This window comes from Capra hircus, chromosome 2 (genome assembly GCF_001704415.2).
Source record: "Capra hircus breed San Clemente chromosome 2, ASM170441v1, whole genome shotgun sequence".
Taxonomy (NCBI): Eukaryota; Metazoa; Chordata; class Mammalia; order Artiodactyla; family Bovidae; genus Capra; species Capra hircus.
In genome coordinates this window covers 49,691,269-49,712,932 of record NC_030809.1, presented here as the reverse complement: position 1 = coordinate 49,712,932, position 21,664 = coordinate 49,691,269, and the positions used below count along the sequence as shown (strand labels likewise).

Sequence of the window (21,664 nt, the reverse complement as noted above, 5' to 3'; positions counted from 1 at the left end):
GAACATTCAACCATGAAAGATAGAACAGGATGTACAAAACTATACAAAACCCCTGTGTTCCAGTTTTGATTCTGCAGTTTAATTGAATTTTCTCTTTTCCCTTTATCTCTAACAAAAGAGAAATTGTTGAGTTTTTTTCTGCTCCTCAACTCAGGCTTCGTATGATTCTGTAGTTCTAAATTAAAAATAAAACTTGCCAGGGACTTTCCCGGTGGTCTAGTGGTTAAGATTCTGTGCTTCCAATGCGGGGGTATGAGTTTGATCCCTGGTCAGGGAACTAAGATCCTATGTGTGGCACAGCGAAAGAATAAAAGTAAATAAGTAAATAAAAATAAAACATGCCACACACACCTCATTGATTCTGAGATAAACATCTTTTCATACTTCAAAAACCCTGCATCAGGATACACGGCTTTCTTCTTTCATAGTGATATATAAAATGATAATGCATGATATCTCAGATTTGAGGACATCTAATTACACTTGTGTGAGATGTGGGCTTTGGAGTAAGCTAGTTAACTACAACAGTTCATAACTCTTCAACTCTTACCAAGTCCTGAAACCTTAACTTTGCAGTACCAAAATCTTCCCTAGGCTGTATCCCACGTGATAACCAGAATTACTATAAGCCTTAACAAGATGGATTAAGTAAAAACAGAATCAAGTCAGTGATTTTGTTCCCCTTTAGCCTGTAATATAGTAGAGCAAAGATCTATGTCAAAATAGAAAGGGTAAAGTTCCTCTTAGCAGCATTTCTCTAGTCATGCAACAGGCAGGTTTCTGACTCCAGTTTTATGCTTATGTGCACAAAGAAAGGTATTTATTTATACCTCAGTTTTGATTTATATTCAACATTTATATAATTTTATATAATAGAGTAAGATAACATTTTCTCTGCACAGTTTCTGCATTTCTTAGTCACACATATAAGAAAATATAGAAAAGGATCCACTCTTAAACTAGAAGAATAAAACTTTAAATCAAGAATATTTAACATTTATATTCTTTAGAAATTTCTCCTTTCTGAATACCACTCTATCCTCTATTGGAATTATTCAACAAGTACAACTTCAATCATTTGTATGTGTATATATATACATATATATACACCCACACACACATATATATAATGTGTATGTATGTAATATATAATCTGCAACTGATTATCTAATATGGCATAGCTATTTTGAGAGAGGTATATCTGGAGAAAGTATCAACACTGTAAGTTTGTTTTAGATGATTTTGATCCTATGATGAACTTCCTATAAATAACATTTATTAACACTTTAGGCTTTGGCATTAGGTCAAAATTATGGTTTTAATTCATGTTTGCAGTGCAGCAGCAACAGCAATGAAGAAATGAAGTAAAGGCGAGAGGGGATATGAAAGACTCCTTAAAGTAGGCTGAGTTCCAACCTATGGGATGGGTCAGAAGCAAAAATATGAGTGTGAAATAGCTAACTGCCATCATTTTATTGTAAAGAAAATACTGCAAGCAAGAGTCATACTTCCATCATAACAGTTCATCAGTTTGGGTTCTTTACTAAACATATAGTCACATTTCCCAAAAGTGAAGAACCTAGGTCATATGGGAAGAAGCAGGATAAGGCAGTTGAAATATACTAAATATATAAAGGGATCTAACTACATTACCACTCTTGGCCTGGATCTAATTTAAGATGCATGAGCACAATTCCCAAACTGGAAGAGTAGATCATTATAATAACTACTTTCATTGCCCCGTAAATGTTACATGTCACTAACGTAATAAAACTCTGAATATATGGACTATCTAGGCAAATTACAGAGAGTAGATCAGAAGTTAACAGGGACTGGGGAGAGAGAAGAGCAGAAAGTTATTGCTTAATGGGTACAGAGTTTCTATTTGGGGTGATGACAAAGTTTGGAACTAGATACTGGTGACTATGGTTGCATAGCAATGTGGATATAATTAATACCACTTAGTTGTACATTTAAAAATGAAAGATCTTAAGTCATATATATTTTACTCTACAGTAAATGAAAACTTTTGACCATGTGTGGTTTATAACTTCTTCAAAACTAACAGAAGTGAAGTGAAGTGAAAGTTGCTCAGTCATGTCCAACTCTTTGTGACCCTGTGGACTGCAGCCTGCCAGACTCTTTTGTTCATGGAATTCTCCAGGCAAGAATACTAGAGTGGGTAGCTATTTCCTTCTCTAGAGGATCTTCCCAACCCAGGGATTAAACTCAGACCTCCTGAATTGCAGGTGGATTCTTTATCATCTGAGCCATCAGGGAAGCCCTTTTCATCATCCTAAATAGAAACTCTGTACTGACTGAGCATTAACTTTCTATTCTTCTCTCTCCCCAAAACTAACAGAAATTATAGCCAACTTAGAACTGTATTTCCTTCATATGAAAGAATTCATTAATCCTGTACTTCAGATCACAAATGAGATATAAATATCCAAAGCTGTTTCTTTTCAGAAAAGAATTTGGAAACTGTGAAATATGACTTAAGAACAACAACAAAAAAAATCAAAACAAGCTTCTTACTTTAATTGGTTCAGGTTGCATCACTGGTGCAGGCATAGCAATGGCACTTGAAGCATAAACCTGGTGATATGTTGCTTGAACTCCATGATCAGAATAAGGCTAAAATTAAAACAAATAAAAAAATATTGCTTTTCATTAATTAAAAATATTTATTCAGTATTACAATTTTCTAGGCATTTTGCTACATAATGGAGAAACACAGATGAGAAACACATTCTCTATCTTTAATTATAGACTGGTCTGGGACAGACTAATCAAAATGTATGACATTTTTCATAGAGATGTATGGGGGAAAACAAAGTCCCATGAATAGGGATGCATGGGGAAAAGAAAACAATTAATGTAGCTTTAGAAAGCTGGGGAGGTGGTCAGGGGATGTTTTCTAGTGGAGTTTATGCTAGAATTTGAAAAATTAAGGAATGAGGTAGGAATAGTATATGAAAAGGTAGAGGCAACTAAGAATACCTATCTATGTATGTTGTTTGGTATGGCTGGAAGGAAGAATATACACTGACTGACAGCTGAAAGGTGAGGCAGTAGAGTAATAGACAGGAAAGAGATCATGTAAAAGCAGATTAATGGCTTGTCCAACAGATGGTGGCACCATTCACTGATATATGGAATAAAAGAAAAGCAAGTTTGACGTTGATGTAACTGTGTGGAGGTTAGAAAGAAGTTAAGTTTGTAACACATAAAATCTGAGGTATTTGTAGGACTTCTATTACAGACATATAGTCACTCAAAAGCTGGATGGCTCTAAAGAAGCACTAACAAAAATGTGAACTAAATGTTAATTAAAATTAAGATAGTCAGAAGGTACAAACTTCCAGTTACAGCTAAGTAAGTACTAGGGCTGTAATGTACAACATGATAAATATAATTAACATTGCTGGATGTTATATAGGAAAGTTGTCAAGAGAATAAATCCTAAGACTTCTCATCAGATATAATTTTTTTCCTATTTCTTTAATTTTCTATGTGATGATGGGTATTCACCAAGCTTGTTGTGATAATCCTTTAATGATATGTATGAATCAAATCATTATGCTGTACATCTTAAGCTTACACACCACTGTATGTCAATTATATCTCAATAAAACTGAAAGAAAAATTTCCAGTAGCCATGTTAGAAAAAAAAAAAGTAAAATTAATTTCCAGTAACAGATTTTATTTAAACATATGAAAATATATAAGTGTACTCAACATAAAGCCAGATAAATTTTACATTCATTTTCACACTATGTCATTAAAACTTGGTGTGTATTTTGCACTTACAACACACCTCAGTTCTGACTAGCCACATTTCAACAGCTGCATGTGGTACTGGCTGTTGTTGTACTGAACAGTGCAGGTCTAAAATTCAGAAGTGAGGCTGGGGCTAGAGACATGAGTGTGGATGATAACATCAGAGTATGTAGGGTGAAAGAATGAATGAAGAATCAAAAAAGAAATCATGGGGAGAAAAAGATCAGCTTACGTAGGAAAGTAAGAGGAGGTAAAAGGATTGGCAGAAGAGAGCAGTATCATGGAAGGCAAAGGTAGGAAGAATTTCAAGGAGTATATCTAATGTCGCTGAGAGGTCAAGTAAGACTGAAAAGAAAAGGAAAATATTTGGCAATTAGGGAGTCACTAAGGATCTTTATCCAAGGCAGCTTCAGCAGAAAGGTAATGAAGCAGACTTTAGCAGGTAAGGGAAGAACAGGTAGTGAGGCAGTGGAAATATTAAATGTAGATTACTTTTTTCAAGGGCTCCCCAGGTGGCTCTTCGCATCAGTGGTAAAGAGTTTGCCTGTCAATGTAGACAACACAGAAGACCTGGATTCAATCCCTGGGTCAGGATGATCCCTTGGAGGAGGAAATGGCAGCCCACCCCAGTATTCTTGCCTAGAAAATCCCATGGACAGAGGAGGCTGGCAGGCTACAGTCCACAGGGTTGCAAAGAGTTGGACATAACTGAGCACACATTTTTCAAGCTTGGCTTTGAAAGGTAGAAGAGCATAAGGGCATTGATGGGGGCGTGTCACAGTATAGTTTTTAACTGTCTCCTACCAGGTGTTAGGCACTATAGCAAGAACCTTGTATACAAGGTTCTCATCTCATCTTTGCATGAATCCTGCAAAATAGATTTTCCTAATGTCTTTATTGGCTCAGAGGTTAAAGCGTCTGCCTCCAATGAGGGAGCCCCAGGTTCGATCCCTGGGTTGGGAAGATACCCTGGAGAAGGAAATGGCAACCCACTCCAGTATTCTTGCCTGGAGAATCCCATGGACGGAGAAGCCTGACAGGCTACAGTCCATGGGGTCGCAAAGAGTCGGACACGACTGAGCGGTAAGGTGAGGTGAGGTGAGATATTATGAAACCAACACTGTGAAGAGTTAAGTAATGACTCAAAGTAACATACTAGTAAATACTAGGTAAAGCTCTGAACCAATGGAGAGAAAATGTCTTAAAATACATGACAAAAGAAGGAATGAGGTGGAATGAGGAATGAGGTCCCTGAGGAATAGGGAAGTTATAGTATCAAGAGTAAAGAGTAGAAATAACCTTGAACAAGACAGGCTACTAAACAAATATAAGAAGCTAAGGATGAGTTACGAGTTGGGTAAGTTTGTATGTTGGGGACTGGAAGCTGAGCTGGTTTCCACAAAATGGTTTCTATTTATTCTGTTAAGTAGAAGGCGCTATATTCTAAGAGTAAAGGGGGAAATAGTCATTGAAATAAGTGAGAAATAATTTTAATTTATTTTTATATTTTAGAAGAGCTAACTATCAACTCATAACAACAAGCCCTGTGTTTTCTAATTTTAGAGGAAAAAACACTTAAAATATAAACCAACCCATTCAATTAATTTATATATTAGACATATATCTTTTGCCAGAAATAATATTAAAATAAAAATATGCTTAAAACATTCTGTATTGAAGTATCATAAAAATTAATGGCACAAGTTATAAGTTAACATGTAATATTTCCAGAAATATCTTATTTTATTCCACTAAACAGTGAAACATAACTTGGTAAGTTATCTGATGTCAACATTAAGACTATGGTTCAGTGCCGAAAATAGATAATGGCTAAAAGGTGAAGTCGCTCAGTCGTGTCCGACTCTTTGCAACCCCGTGGACTGTAGCCTACCAGGCTCCTCCGTCCATGGGATTCTCCAGGCAAGAATACTGGAGTGGGTTGCCATTTCCTTCTCCAGGGGATCTTCCTGACCCAGGGATCGAACCCAGGTCTCCCATATTGGAGGCAGATGCTTTAACCTCTAAAAACATAATGTAAAAGCATTCTTAACTCACTGCCACCCTCCTTGAAAATCAGAAAAAAACAAAAAGAACAAAAGATAGATTTTAAAAATGTCATCATCAAGTAAACATGGATGTGCTCATGAATCCCAAATAACAAGGTAGTTCAGTTTAGTCGCTCAGTCGTGTCCAACTCTTTGTGATCCCATGAACCGCAGGACGCCAGGCCTCCCTATCTATCACCAACTGCCAGAGGCTACCCAAACCCATGTCCGAGGAGTTGGTAATGCCATCCAACCATCTCATCCTCTGTCGTTCCCTTCTCCTGCCCTCAATCATTCCCAGCATCAGGGTCTTTTCAAATGAGTCAGCTCTTCGCATCAGGTGGCCAAAGGACTGAAGTTTCAGCTTCAACATCAGTCCTTCCAATGAACACCCAGGACTGATCTCCTTTATGATGGACTGGTTGGATCTCCTTGCAGTCCAAGGGACTCTTAGCAGTCTTCTCCAACATCATGGTTCAAAAGCATCAATTCTTCGGTGCTCAGCTTTCTTTACAGTCCAACTCTCACATCCATACATAACTACTGGAAAAACCATAGGCTTGACTAGATGGACCTTTGTTGACTAAGTAATGTCTCTGCTTTTTAATATGCTGTCTAGGTTGGTCATAACTTTCCTTCCAAGGAGTAAGTGTCTTTTAATTTCATGGCTGCAGTCATCATCTGCAATGATTTTGGAGCCCCCCAAAATTAAGTCAGCCGCTATTTCCCCATCTATTTCCCATGAAGTCATGGGACCAGATGCCATGATCTTAGAATGTTGAGTTTTAAGCCAACTTTCACTCTCCTCTTTCACTTTCATCAAGAGGCTCTTTAGTTCTTTACTTTCTGCCATAAGGGTGGTGTCCTCTCCATATCTGAGGTTACTGATATTTCTCCTGGCAATCTTGAGTCCAGCTTGTGCTTCCTCCAGTGCAGCGTTTCTCATGATGTACTCTGCATAGAAGTTAAATAAGCAGGGTGACAATACACAGCCTTGACAATTCCTATTTGGAACCAGTCTGTTGTTCCATGTTTAGTTCTAACTTGCTTCCTGACCTGCATACAGATTTCTCAAGAGGCAGGTCAGGTGGCCTGGTATTCCCATCTCCTTCAGAACTTTCCAGTTTATTGTGATCCACACAATCAAAGGCTTTGGCATAGTCAATAAAGCAGAAACAGTTTTTTTGAAACTCTCTTGCTTTCTTGATGATCCAGAGGATGTTGGCAATTTGATCTCTGGTTCCTCTGCCTTTTCTAAAACCGGCTTGAACATCTGCAAGTTCACGGTTCATGTACTGCTGAAGCCTGGCTTGGAGAATCTTGAGCATTACTTTACTAGCGTGTGAGACAAGTACAACTGTGCAGTAATTTGAGCATTTTTTGGCATTGACTTTCTTTGGGATTGGAAAGAAAACTGACCTTTTCCAGTCCTGTGGCCACTGCTGAGTTTTCCAAATTTGCTGGCATATTGAATGTAGCACTTTCACAGCATCATCTTTCAAGATTTGAAATAGCTCAACTGGAATTCCATCACCTCCACTAGCTTTGTTTGTAGTGCAGAATGCCTGCCAAATGCTATGCAATTTGCACCAATATAAGGGAGGATTCTGAAGCCTGAGGAAGGTTATAGATTTCCCTGAAAGGCCTATTTCTCAAGTGTAGGGGTGTGTCAGACCAAGGCAGAAGCAGGAAAGATCTCCTACAGAGAAGGAGAAATCATACTTTCACTATTTTGTGGTCTACTACTTTGCAGTATAGCTGAGGAACATTGCTGGAGATGAAGCAGGGTGAGAGTGGAAAGTGAAGTAACACTTACTACACCTTCATACAGAAAATCTCTGAAAAAAAATAGACTTTGCCAGGAGCCAAATGAACTCCAGAACGCTAAAAATTCAGGGAAGAACATCTCAAGCAGGCAACAAAACAGACTTGGTGGTAGGATGTTTGAGTCAACAGATTGCTTCTCCCACCTGTATTTCAGCAAAAAGCTGGTCTCATTTAAAGATAAGATGGGAAGGAAAAGGAAGCAACCTTAGGACTCTTCTCATCCTCTCCAACTCTATCAAGGGAAAAGCAAAAAGGGGGGAAAAAGAAAAAGATGAGAAATCATCCCAGAAAATAGTAGAAAAATTCAGATAAATAAAATTCCTTTGATCTTAAAGAAGTTATAATAACATGATCGCTAAAAAAGAGCTTCAAAAAGACATTTTAAGCCAAAAGACAACATTTACAGGCAACGATGTAAGCAAAGTGGCAGTTTGGGATAAAAAGAAGATAAAAAAACAGCAATGAAAGCTTCATTATTCATAAGAAAAAGTAGACTAAAAACAATGAAAAATATTCATGATTGTCTCAAAAAAGCATATAAAACATTAACAATTACTATGATAAAAGAAATTATCTCAGAGATGATGAATATGAAAGAAAAAGAGATCTCAACATATGCATAAATGGTATTCCTGAAGAAATAAAAGAACTGGAATACAAAAAATTTTTTTCAAAGTTCAAACAGGAAAAAAGAAGTCCTGAAATAAAAACTAGTCTGAGAATCAAAGGAGCAAACTGTATTCCAGGAAGAATATTTTAAAGAGTGACAAATTTCAAGACATATTCTGGTAAAGTGAGTTCAAGTTAAGACAGATTTTTTAGACATGCAGGAAGAAAAAGCAAATTACATATAAGAGAGAAAGTCAGGCTGGCTTCAAACTTTTTTATAACTATACTCAACACCAGAAAAGAGTAAATTAGAAGTTATAAGAGAAAAAAGCATTGTTATGGGCTGTATTGTGTTCTCTGAAGACTTATGTGTTGAAGTCCTAACCATTATGTCAGAGACTGACCTTATTTGGAGAGAGGGTCTTTACAGAGGTGAGCAAATTGAAGTATGGTCATTAGGGTGGAACCTAATCCAAAATGACTGGTATCTTTATAAAATTGGGAAACTTGGACACAGAGACAGGAAAGACAATGTGAAGACACAAGGAAAGGATGGTCACTGATAAGCCAAGAAGAAAGGCCTGGACTAGAGCCTTCTCTCAAAGGCCTCAGATGAAACCAACTCTGCCAACACCTTGATTTTGGACTTCTAGACTCCAGAACTATGAGACAATAAATTTCTCTTTTTAAGCCATCTAGTTCATTTTACTTTGTTCAGGCAGCCTTAGCAAAGTTATACAAGTATGATCCAGCTGTTTTATAGTTAGTCTTAACTTCTTCCAGATTTATAGCCAACAAATACGTTGAACACACAAGCATGTAAGAACTCAAGGGAGTACAGCACATGTAAGCTTTCTTCAACAGAGTGCTTGCAGACTATAATAACTGGAGGGTGACATGAAGAATGGAGAAATCATAGTAAAAGTATTGATAATAAACATTTAAGATTCCAAACTGTGGAAGCCGCTATTTCAGAAAAATTGTTATAAACTTTAGTAATAATAATAATAAATACAGTCAAATTGGGAGGTCATTATTTATTTCCCAGTCTTTCACAACATACTTAAAATATGCCATGTACAGTTCCTGGTACATAGACGATGAGGTTATTAGTAATGGTTTGCAAATATAAACACTCGGAAGATAATATTTACAGTTTTTAGTTATAAATTTGATTTATATCTTTGAAGGAAGAATTTTAAAGATTTTTTCCTTTAGTTTTTATATACTTTTAACTGACAGTGTTAGTAATAAGACAGGCAAACCAGAAGACAGAGAAGCCCTTATCTTACTCTTTCAAGGGGATTGAGTCAGGGATAGTCTAGTAAACAGCTGAGTTGAGCAATGATTCAGAAATAGTGAAGAAGTCTAAGATGACATACTTAGATATAAAAAAGGGGAAGAGATGTGAATAAATCAAAGAAAACATAAGATGTTCAACTTCAATGAGGGTCTTGAACAAATATTTTTAGAAAAGGAAAAGAAATAAATGTTAAAATGAAGTGGTTATGGATATATTACTTTGAGACTAACACATACCTCTGGAACTGAAGCTTCCATCAGAGACATTGGAGGAGGAACACATCCACCATCTTGTGCAATTTCCACTGGTTGATAAATGACCTCAGAAGGTTGTAGGTACAAGAATGGAGCAGAAGAGGCAGGAGACTAAATTACAAAATCATGTTTCTAATTAAAATCGGATTAGTTATTTCAATTAAACCAAACGACTTAACCAATACATGAGAGATATACTGGTTTCACATTTTCCTAAAGTTGTTTCTAGGGACAACACAGAATTATCTCAAAAACAAACTAGGAACTCTAGGTTGCTATAAACTCCAATTATGTAGATATTATTAAATCACTTATTTATCACTTATAAGTACTAAAAAGTTCTTAGCAATTTAGAAGCTCATAAATAATGACAATCATTAAGATAACTATTAAAGGTTGTAACAATATAATCTATGGTATTTAAATTGGCTTACTTTCACATGCTAGCAAAGTAATACTCAAAATTCTCCAACAGGCTCAACAGTAGGTGAACCGAGAACTTCCAGATATTTAAGTTGGATTTAGAAAAGGCAGAGAAACCAGAGATCAAATTGCTAACATCTGCTGGATCATCGAAAAAGCAAGAGAGTTTCAGAAAAACTGTTTCTGCTTTATTGACTATGCCAAAGCCTTTGACTGTGTGGATCACAATAAACTGTGGAAAATTCTGAAGGACATGGGAATACCAGACCACCTGACCTGCCTCTTGAGAAACCTGTATGCAGGTCAGGAAGCAACAGTTAGAACTGGACATGGAACAACAGACTGGTTCAAAATTGGGAAAGGAGTACATCAAGGCTGTATATTGTCACCCTGTTTATCTAACATATGCAGAGAAAATCATGCAAAATGCTGGGCTGGAAGAAGCACAAGCTGGAATCAAGATTGCCAACAACCTCAGATATGCAGATGACACCCCCCTTATGGCAGAAAGCAAAGAGGAACGAAAGAGCCTCCTGGTGAAGGTAAAAGAGGAGGGTGAAAAAGTTGGCTCAAAATTCAACATTCAGAAAACAAAGATCATGGCATCTGGTCTCATTCAGTTCAGTTCAGTTGCTCAGTCATGTCTGACTCTTTGCAACCACAGGACCTGCAGCGCGCCAGGCCTCCCTGTCATCACCAACTCCCGGAGTTTACTCAGACTCACATCCATCGAGTCGGTAATGCCATCCAGCCATCTCATCCTCTGTCGTCCCCTTCTCCTGCCCCCAATCCCTCCCAGCATCAGAATCTTTTCCAATGAGTCAACTCTTCGCATGAGGTGGCCAAAGTACTGGAGTTTCAGCTTTAGCATCATTCCTTCCAAAGAAATCCCAGGGCTGATCTCCTTCAGAATGCACTGGTTGGATCTCCTTGCAGTCCAAGGGACTCTCAAGAGTCTTCTCCAACACCACAGTTCAAAAGCATCAATTCTTCGGCGCTCACCTTTCTTCACAGTCCAACTCTCACATCCATACATGACCACAGGAAAAACCATAGCCTTGACTAGACGGACCTTAGTCAGCAAAGTAATGTCTCTGCTTTTGAATATGCTATCTAGGTTGGTCATAACTTTTCTTCCAAGGAGTAAGCATCTTTTATTTTCATGGCTGCAGTCACCATCTGCAGTGATTTTGGAGCCCAAAAAATTAAGTCTGACACTGGTCCCATTACTTCATGGCAAATAGATGGGGAAAACAATGGAAACAGTGTCAGACTGTATTTTCTTGGGGTACGAAATCACTGTGAATGGTGACTGCAGCCATGAAATTAAGACACTTGCTCCTTGGAAGAAAAGCTATGACCAACCCAGACAGCATATTAAAAAGCAGAGACTTTACTTTGCCAACAGAGCTCCCTCTAGTCAAAGCTATGGTTTTTCTAGTAGTCATGTATGGATGAGAGTTGGACCATAAAGGCTGAGCACTGAAGAACTGATGCTTTTGAACTGTGGTGCGTTTCTCATGATGTATTCTGCATTTAAGTTAAATAAGCAGGGTGACAATATATAACCTTGAGGTACTCCTTTTCCTATTTGGAACCAGTCTGTTGTTCCATGTCCAGTTCTAACTGTTGCTTCCTGACCTGGATATAGGTTTCTCAAGAGGCAGGTCAGCTGGTCTGGTATTCCCATCTCTTTCAGAATTTCCCACAGTTTATTGTGATCCACACAGTCAAAGGCTTTGGCATAGTTAGCGAAGCAGAAATAGATGTTTTTCTGGAACTCTCTTGCTTTTTTTGATGATCCAGCGGATGTTAGCAATTTGATCTTTGGTTCCTCTGCCTTTTCTAAAACCAGCTTGAACATCTGGAAGTTCATGGTTCACGTATTGCTGAAGCCTGGCTTGGAGAATTTTGAGCATTACTTTACTAGTGTGTGAAGAAGCACAAGCTGGAATCAAGATTGCCAGGAGAAATATCAATAACCTCAGATATGCAGATGACACCACCCTTATGGCAGAAAGTGAAGAGGAACTAGAAAGCCTCTTGATGAAAGTGAAAGTGGAGAATGAAAAAGTTGGCTTATTAAAGCTCAACATTCTGAAAACGAAGATCATGGCATCTGGTCCCATCACTTCTTGGGAAATAGATGGGGAAACAGTGGAAACAGTGTCAGACTTTATTTTTTGGGGCTCCAAAATCACTGCAGATGGTGACTGCAGCCATGAAATTAAAAGATGCTTACTCCTTGGAAGAAAAGTTATGACCAACCTAGATAGCATATTCAAAAGCAGAGACATTACTTTGCCAACAAAGGTCTGTCTAGTCAAGGCTATGGTTTTTCCAGTAGTCATGTATGGATGTGAGAGTTGGACTATGAAGAAACCTGAGCGCCAAAGAATTGATGCTTTTGAACTGTGGTGTTGGAGAAGACTCTTGAGAGTCCCTTGGACTGCAAGGAGATCCAACCAGTCCATTCTGAAGGAGACCAGCCCTGGGATTTCTTTGGAAGGATGATGCTAAAGCTGAAACTCCAGTACTTTGGCCACCTCATGCGAAGAGTTGACTCATTGGAAAAGACTCTGATGCTGGGAGGGATTGGCAGGAGGAGAAGGGGACAACAGAGGATGAGATGGCTGGATAGCATCACTGATTCGATGGACATGAGTCTGAGTGAACTCTGGGAGTTGGTAATGGACGGGGAGGCCTGGCGTGCTGCGATTCATGGTGTCGCCAAGAGTCGGACACGACTGAGCGACTGAACTGAACTGAACTGACCTGTGGTGCTGGAGACCTCTTGAGAGTCCCTTGGACTGCAAGGAGATCAAATCAGTCAATCATAAAGGAAATCAATCCTGAATATTCACTGGAGGGACTGATTCCGAAGCTGAAGCTCTACTCCTCTGGCCATCTGATGGGAAGAGCTGACTCACTGGAAAAGACCCTGATGCCAGGAAAGATTGAAGGCAGGAGCAGAATGGAACGAGAGAAGATGAGATGGTTGGATGGTATCGCTGACTCAATGGGAATGAGTCTGAGCAAGCTCTGGGAAATGGTGAAGGACAGGGAATCCTGGTGTGCTGCAGTCCACAGAGTTTCAAAGACTAGGACATGACTGAGAGACTGAACAACAACAATTGTCTCTGTTCAGCTTTCTGACTTCCCATGAAGTGGGACTTGTCAAACCAACTTTCTGGTGGTATACCATTTGCTATCAAAGATGAGAGATGGAATATTTATTTAGAAACATAAATAAAACTGAAGCAAAATATGAAGTGAAGCTAGAAAAATGCTAAGTTTTCTAATATTAATAACATAGCACTTATTTATAAAATACTTTTACTTACATGGTCTCATTTGATCTTTACAAAAGTCATGTGAGAAAACTTTCCAAGGTATGGTATCATTAGTTCCATTTGCAAATGAAAAAGCTGAGAAATATAGTGATTAAATGAATTGCCAAATCAGTTAATAAATCAGTATCACAGTTAATAAATACTAGAGGAAGGTCTCAAATCTAGTCTTCCTGACTTAAATATTCATGTAGTCCTCACAAAAACAGTGAAAAAAGTTAAAAGTTAGTATTTACCTGAGGAACATTCCACTGCCATTGACCTGGTAGACACTGTGCAGGGGCCTAAAACGAAAAAACAAAAAAAAACAAAAACAAAAAAAGCCCACTAGATTGTAAACAAGGGTTAAAACTGAATATCTACCTGCAAAAGTATGAAGTTGAACCCCTATACTTCAAACCATATACAAAAATTAACCCAACATGGGTAAGAGATAGAAATGTAAGAGCTAAAACTACAAAACTCTTAGAAGAAAATATAGATGTAAATCTTTGTGACTTTGAACCAGGCAATAAAAAAATATGACATCAAAAGCACAGGAAACAATAAGAGAAAAAAAGATAAACTGGATTTCGCTAACATGAAAAACTTTTGTGGTACAAAAGACACCATCAAGGAGGTAAAAATAAACCACAAGACTAGAAGAAATATTTATAAATTATATAGCTGATAAGGAACTTGTATCTAAGCAAAGAACCCATACAGCTCAATAATAAAAGGCAAGTAACCCAATATAAGGGCTTCCCTTGTGGCTCAGCTGGTAAGGAATCTGAGTGCAATGCACGGGACCTGGGTTCGATTCCTCGGTTGGGAAGATCCCCTGGAGAAAGGAAAGGCTACCCACTCCAGTATTCTGGCCTGGAGAATTCCAAGGAGGTTGCAAAGAGTCCGATACGACTGAGTGACTTTCACTTAAGAATCACTTAACCCAATATAAAAATTGGTTAATGATATGAACAGACATTATTGCAAAGCAAATACACAAAAACCATCAATAAGCATCTAAAAGATATTCAACATCATTCGCCTGTAATCCTCTTCATAGATCAAAGCCTTGTTGTAATGAAGGGACTTGAGTAACTCAATGAAACTATGAGCCATGCTGGGCAGGGCCACCCAAGACGGATGGGTCACAGCGAAGAGTTCTGACCAAACGGGATCCACTGGAGGAGGGAATGACAAACCACTCCAATATTCTTGCTGTGAGAACCCCATGAGCAGTATGAAACGGCAAAAAGATATACCACCAGAAAATGAGTCCCCCATGTCTGTAGGTGTCCAATGTGCTACTAGGGAAGAGCAGAGAGATAGCTCCAGAAGAAAGAAAAGGCTGGGCCAAAGCAGAAATGACACCCAGTTGTGGATGTGTCTGGTGGTGAAAAGAGAGTCCGATGCTGTTAAAACAATGTCACATAGAAACTTCTGGAATGTCAGATCCATGAATCAAGGTAAACTAGACATGGTCAAGCAGGAGATGGCAAAAGTGAACATTGACATTTTAGGAATCAGTGAACTAAAATAGATGGGAATGGGCGAATTTGATTCAGATGACCACTGTATCTACTGCTGTGGGCAAGAATCCCTTAGAAGAAATGGAATAGCCCTCATAGCCAACAAGAGAGTCTGAAATGCACTACTTGGGTACAATCTCAAAAAGGACAGAATAATCTTAGTCTGTATCCAAGGCAAACCATTGAACCTCACAGTGCCTGAACCATTGATGCTGAGGAAGCTGAAGTTGACTGGTCTGATGAAGACCTCCAAGACCTTCTAGAATTAACAGAAAAAAAAAAAAAGTCTTTTCATCACAGGGGATTGGAATACAAAAGTAGGAAGTCAAGAGATACCAGGAGTAAGTAATAGGCAAGTTAGGCCTTGGAGTACAAAATGAAGCACGGCAAAGACTAACAGTTTTATCAAGAAAACACACTGGACATAGCAAATACCCCTTTCTAACAACACAAGAGACAACTTTCCATATGGACATTACCAGATGATCACTGAAATCAGACTGATTATACTCTTTGCAGCCAAAGATGGAAAAGCTCTATACAGTCAGCAAAAAAACAAGACCAGCAACAGACTATGGCTCAGATTATCAGCTCCTTACTGCAAAATTCAGGCTTAAATTGAAAAAAGTAGGGAAAACCACTAGGCCATTCAGGTATGACCTAAATCAAATGTTTTATGATTATATAGTGGAGGTGATGAATAGATGAAAGGGATCAGATATGGCAGATAGAGTGCCTGAAGACCTATGGTCAAGGTTTCTAACACTGTATAGATGGTGGTGACCAAAACCATCCCAAAGAAAAAGAAATGCAAGAAGGCAAAGTGGTGGTCTGATGAGGCTTTTCAAATAGCTGAGGAAAGAAGAGAAGTGAAAAGCAAGCAAGGAAGGAAGGGAAAGATAAACCAAACTGAATGCAGAGTTCCAGAGAATAACAAGGAGAGATAAGAAGGACTTCTTCCATGAACAATGTGAAGAAGTAGAGGGAAACAACAGACTAGGAAAGACTAGAGATTTCTTCAAGAAAACCGAAGATATCTAGGGAACATTTCATGCAAAGGTAGGGACAACAAAGGACAGAAACATTAAGGACCTAACAGAAGCAGAACAGATTAAGAGGTGGCAAGAATACACAGAACTATACAAAAAAAGGTTTTCATGACCAGGATAACCATGATAGTGTGGTCACTCACCTACAGCCAGACATTCTAGAGTGTGAGGTCAAGTGGGCCTTATGAAGCATTACTACAAACAAAGCTAGCAGAGGTAATGGAATTCTAGCTGAGCTATTTAAACTCCTAAGATGATGCTGTTAAAGTACTGTGCTCAATGTGTCAGCAAATTTGGAAAACTCAGCAGCAGCCACAGGGTTGGAAAATGTCAATTTTTATTCCACTCCCAAAGCAGCACAACGCCAAAGAATGTTCAAACTACCATACAACTGCACTCATTTCACATGCTAGTGTGAAAAATCCTTCAAGCTAGGCTTCAGCACTATGTGAACTGAGAATTTCCAAATGTACAAGCTGGGTTTAGAAACAGCAGAGGAACCAGAAATCAAACTGTCAAAGTTTGCTGGATCATGGAGAAAAGAAGTGAATTTCAGAAAAACATCTTATTCTTCATTGACTATGCTAAAGCCTTTGGCTGTGTGGAACACAACAAACTGTGGAAAATTCTTAAAGACATGGGAATACCAGACCACCTTACCTGTCTCCTGAGAAATCTGTATGTGGGTCAAGAAGCAACAGTTAGAACTGGACACGGAACAATGGACTGGTTCAAAATTGGGAAAGGAGTGCAATAAGGCTGTATATTGTCACAATGATCATTTAAACTCATATGCAAAGTACACCATGCAAAATGCCAGGTTGGATGAATTACAGGCTGAAATTAAGACTGCTGGGAGAAATATCAACAACCTCATATATACAGATGATACCACTCTAATGGCAGAAAGTGAAGAGGAACTAAAGAGCCTTGTGATAGAGGATGAGAGGAGAGAAAAAAAACTGGCTTAAAATTCAACAATCAAAGAGCTAAGATCATGGCATCTGGTGCTATTCAGTTCAGTTCAACTCAGTTCAGTCGCTCAGTCATGTCCGACTCTTTGCGACTCTAAGAATCACAGCACGCCAGGCCTCCCTGTCCATCACCAACTTCCAGAGTTTACTCAGACTCATGTCCATCGAGTCGGTGATGCCATCCAGCCATCTCATCCTCTGTCGTCCCCTTCTCCTCCTGCCCCCAATCCCTCCCAGCATCAGAATCTCTTCCAATGAGTCAACTCTTCACATGAGGTGGCCAAAGTATTGGAGTTTCAGCTTTTAGCATCAGTCCTTCCAATGAACACCCAGGACTGATCTCCTTCAGAATAGACTGGTTGGATCTCCTTGCAGTCCAAGGGACTCTCAAGAGTCTTCTCCAACACCACAGTTCAAAAGCATCAATTCTTCGGTGCTCAGCTTTCTTCACAGTCCAACTCTCACATCCATATATGACCACTGGAAAAACCATAGCCTTGACTAGACAGACCTTTGTTGGCAAAGTAATGTCTCTGCTTTTGAATATGCTATCTAGGTTGGTCATAACTTTTCTTCCAAGGAGTAAGCATCTTTTAATTTCATGTCTGCAGTCACCATCTACACTGATTTTGGAGCCCCCCAAAATAAAGTCTGACACTGTTTCCCCATCTATTTCCCATGAAATGATGGGACTGGATGCCATGATCTTCGTTTTCTGAATGTTGAGCTTTAAGCCAACTTTTTCACTCTTCTCTTTCACTTTCATCAAGAGGCTTTTTAGTTCCTCTTCACTTTCTGCCATAAGGGTGGTGTCATCTGCATATCTGAGGTGATTGATATTTCTCTAGGCAATCTTGATTCCAGCTTGTGCTTCTTCCAGCCCAGCATTTCTGATGATGTACTCTGCATAGAAGTTAAATAAGCAGGGTGACAATATACAGCCTTGATGTACTTCTTTTCCTATTTGGAACCAGTCTGTTGTTCCATGTCCAGTTCTAACTGTTGCTTCCTGACCTGGATATAGGTTTCTCAAGAGGCAGGTCAGGTGGTCTGGTATGCCCATCTGTTTCAGAATTTTCCACAGTTGATTGTGATCCACACAGTCAAAGGCTTTGGCATAGTCAATAAAGCAGAAATAGATGTTTTTCTGAAACTCTCTTGCTTTTTCGATGATCCAGTGGATGTTGGCAATTTGATCTCTGGCTCCTCTGCCTTTTCTAAAACCAGCTTGAACGTATTGCTGAAGCTACTTCATGGCTAATAGAGGGGGTAAAAGTGGAAACACTTACAGATTTTAGTTTCTTGGGCTTCAAAATCACTGTGAATGGTGACTGTAGCCATGAAATTAAGACACTTGCCCCTTGGAAGAAAAGCTATGACAAACCTAGAGAGCATATGTAAAAGTAAAGACATCACTTTACCAATAACGTTCTGTATAGTCAAAGCTATGGTTTTTCCAGTAGTTGTGTATGGATGTGAGAACTGGGAGATAAAGAATGCTGAGCACCAAAGAATTGATGCTTTCGGATTGTGGTGCTGGGCACACAATTTTGAGAGTCGCTTGGACTGCAAGGAGATCAAACTAGCCAATCCTAAAGGAAATCAACCCTGAATATTCATAGGAAGGACTGATGCTGAAGCTGAAGCTGCAATACTTTGACCACCTGATGCAAAGAGCTGACTCATTAGAAAAGACCCTGACGCTGGGAAAGACTGAAGGCAAAAGGAGAAGAGAGTGGCAGAGGATGAGATAGATAGCATCACTGACTCAATGGACACATGTTTTTGAGCAAACTCTGGGAGATGGTGAAGGACAGGGAAGCATGGCATGCTGCAGTTCATGGGGAAGCAGAGAGTTAGACATTCCTTAGTGACTGAACAGCAACAACAATGGAAATCAAAACCACACTGTGATATGACTTCACATACACTAGTATGGCTATAGTAAAAAATGTAAATAATAAGTGTGTGCAAAGATGTGGAGAAACCCTCATAAACTGCTGGTGGGACTGTAAAATGGTGCAGACTTTTGGAAAGTATGACACATCCTTAAAAGGTTAAATATAGAGATACCATTTGATTTAGCAATTCCACTCCTGGATACAAGAGCTAGCAGAAATGAAAACATAAGTCCACAAAAAATCTGTACACAAATGTTCATAACAGCATTATCTGTAAGAGAGTAAAGGTGGAAACAACCCAAAAGTCCATCAACAAATGAACAGATAAACAAAATGTGGTACTATAGGCATATAATGTCCAAAAATAGGCAAATCTATAAAGACAGGAAGTATTGATATATTACTGGTTGCCTAGGACAGGGAGGAGGGGGTAAGAGGAATGACTACTAATGGGTAAAGCTCCCCGCCCCCACCCCGTGGTATGGTAGCAACTGTAAATTTAGTAAAAACTACTCTGTTGTAGAGGCTTCCCAGGTGGCGCCAGAGGTAAGCCTGCTGATCCAGGAGACACAGAGATGTGGGTTTGATCTCTGAGTCAGGAAGATCCCCTGGAGAAGGGCATGGCAACTCACTCACTCCAGTATTCTTGCCTGGAGAATCCCATGGACAGAGGAATCTGGTGGGCTAGCTACAGTCCATAGGATTGCAAAGAGTCAGATGTAAGAAGCAACTTAGCACACATTCTGTTGTACTCTTTGAAAAGGTGAATTGTATATGGTATATGAATATCTAAATAAAGCTTTATTTAAATAAAAAAGAGAGTCAAGTTATTTAAGGTACTTATTGTAAGATGACAACAGTAAAGACAGTCTTTTTAACTCATTTGTATTATTCTTTAATAATAAATGTTTTAGCTTATTTTCTACCTTTAATAAATTTTTTAAAATTATTAAAGCAAAAAAGACAGAAAATAAGATTCCATGAATTTACTATTGAAATGGTTAATTTGGGGTAGACGACATCAACTGCTAATGGATGACATCAATATGATAACCAAGTGAGGTCTGTGTTCTTTATAGCAGTTTAAAAAGGCAAGATCATCTCTTAAGAAAATATTTTAATAAAAATCTGAAATAACATGATTAATGTGCAGATTTGTTAAATAAAATCACTATCTACTTCTGAAGTGAAATATACAAGAGATAAATACTGACTGAACCAGTCATTATCTGATTTGACTAACAAAAACTGATAAAGCAATCAATCTCAGAATTTGTAAAAAGAGCAAGGGAAGAGATTATCAAAGTGGCAGTTTTAAAGGGAGAATGATGATGAATAAATATATAACTGGAAAGAAATATGCAAAGTGAAATTATTGCTTACATTGCAAAATATTATGTTACAAATTAGTACAAAAATCTTGCCCAAGTATATCTAGGTAATATACTTCCAGTTTTGTAATTTGTGTCAAGTGGAAAATCAGAGCCAAAGTATAAAACTAAACTGTATTAGAAACATTACAGAATACACCTACATCATGCATGTACATATGTAATCAATTAATGGAGGAGGAGCTGGACTCCACAAAGTGCAAGCAGAAAGCAACTTCAATATTTCTCACCTCTGGCACTTTAAAAAGCACTTTGTTAAAACTAGTGTTCACCAGTGGTGAGAGGGAAGGGGGAGGGAAAAAGAAGGTTGGGGTTAAAAGGTACAAGCTATTATGTATAAAATAAATAAACTGTAAGGATATAATGGCAACCCACTCCAGTATTCTTGCCTGGAAAATCCCATGGACAGAGGAGCCTGGAGGGCCCCAGTCTGTGGGGTCAGACATGACTGAGCGACTAACACAACACAAGGATATACAGGGTCTGCATGCAGGTTAAGTTGCTTTAGTTGTGTCCAACTCTATGACCCTATGGACTGTAGCCTGCCAAGCTCCTCTGTTCATGGGGTTCTCCAGGCAAGAATACTGGAGTGGGTTGCCATTTCCTCCTCTAAGGGATCTTCTCGACCCAAGGATCAAACCCACATCTCTTAACTCTCTTGCACTGGCAGTCAGGTTCCTTACCACCAGTGCCACCTGAGAAGCCCACACAGGGAATACAGACACTTAAAAAATAATTTATTTTTGGTTGTGCTGGGTCTTTGTTGCTATGCTCGGACTTTCTCTAGTTGAGGGAGTGGGGGGCTACTCTCTAGTTGGGGTGCATGGGCTTCTCACTGAGGTGGCTTCTCTTGTTCCTGAGCAAAGGCTCTGAGTGTATGGGCTTCAGCGGCATGTGGGCTCAGCAGTTGTGGCTTCCCGGCTCTAGAGCACAGACTCAATAGTTGTAATGCATAGGCTTAGTTGCTCCACGGCATGTGAGAACTTCCCGCATGAGGGACTGAACCCGTGTCTCTTGCACTGGCAGGTGAGCTCTCCACCACTGAGTCACCAGGGAAGTCCTGGCCAATATTTTATAATAACTATAAAGGGAGTAAAATCTATAAAAATTTTGCATCACTATGATGTACACCTGAAGCTAGTGTACATCAACTATACTTCAATAAAAAACAGAATTTTCAAAGGGTAAACAGACAAATAAAAAACCTTGTGTTGAGCTGGTTTTGCTAGCCTCCAGATAAAAAT

General features: G+C 38.9%; 1 protein-coding gene across 4 annotated transcripts in view; it reads right to left on the bottom strand.

Annotated features, from left to right (window-relative positions):
* BOLL (boule homolog, RNA binding protein) overlaps positions 1-21,664 on the bottom strand; it is a 64,116-nt gene that overhangs the window by 14,156 nt on the left and 28,296 nt on the right. For 3 of the 4 annotated variants that reach the window (XM_005676311.2, XM_005676313.2, XM_005676312.2), the window contains 3 exons: positions 13,831-13,878; positions 9,804-9,932; positions 2,539-2,637 (listed from right to left, as the gene is read on the bottom strand). In XM_005676311.2, coding sequence (XP_005676368.1) covers positions 2,539-2,637; positions 9,804-9,932; positions 13,831-13,878 — 276 coding nt within the window. The remainder of the gene's footprint in view (positions 1-2,538; positions 2,638-9,803; positions 9,933-13,830; positions 13,879-21,664) is intronic. The other variant, XM_005676314.3, reaches the window with a different exon arrangement.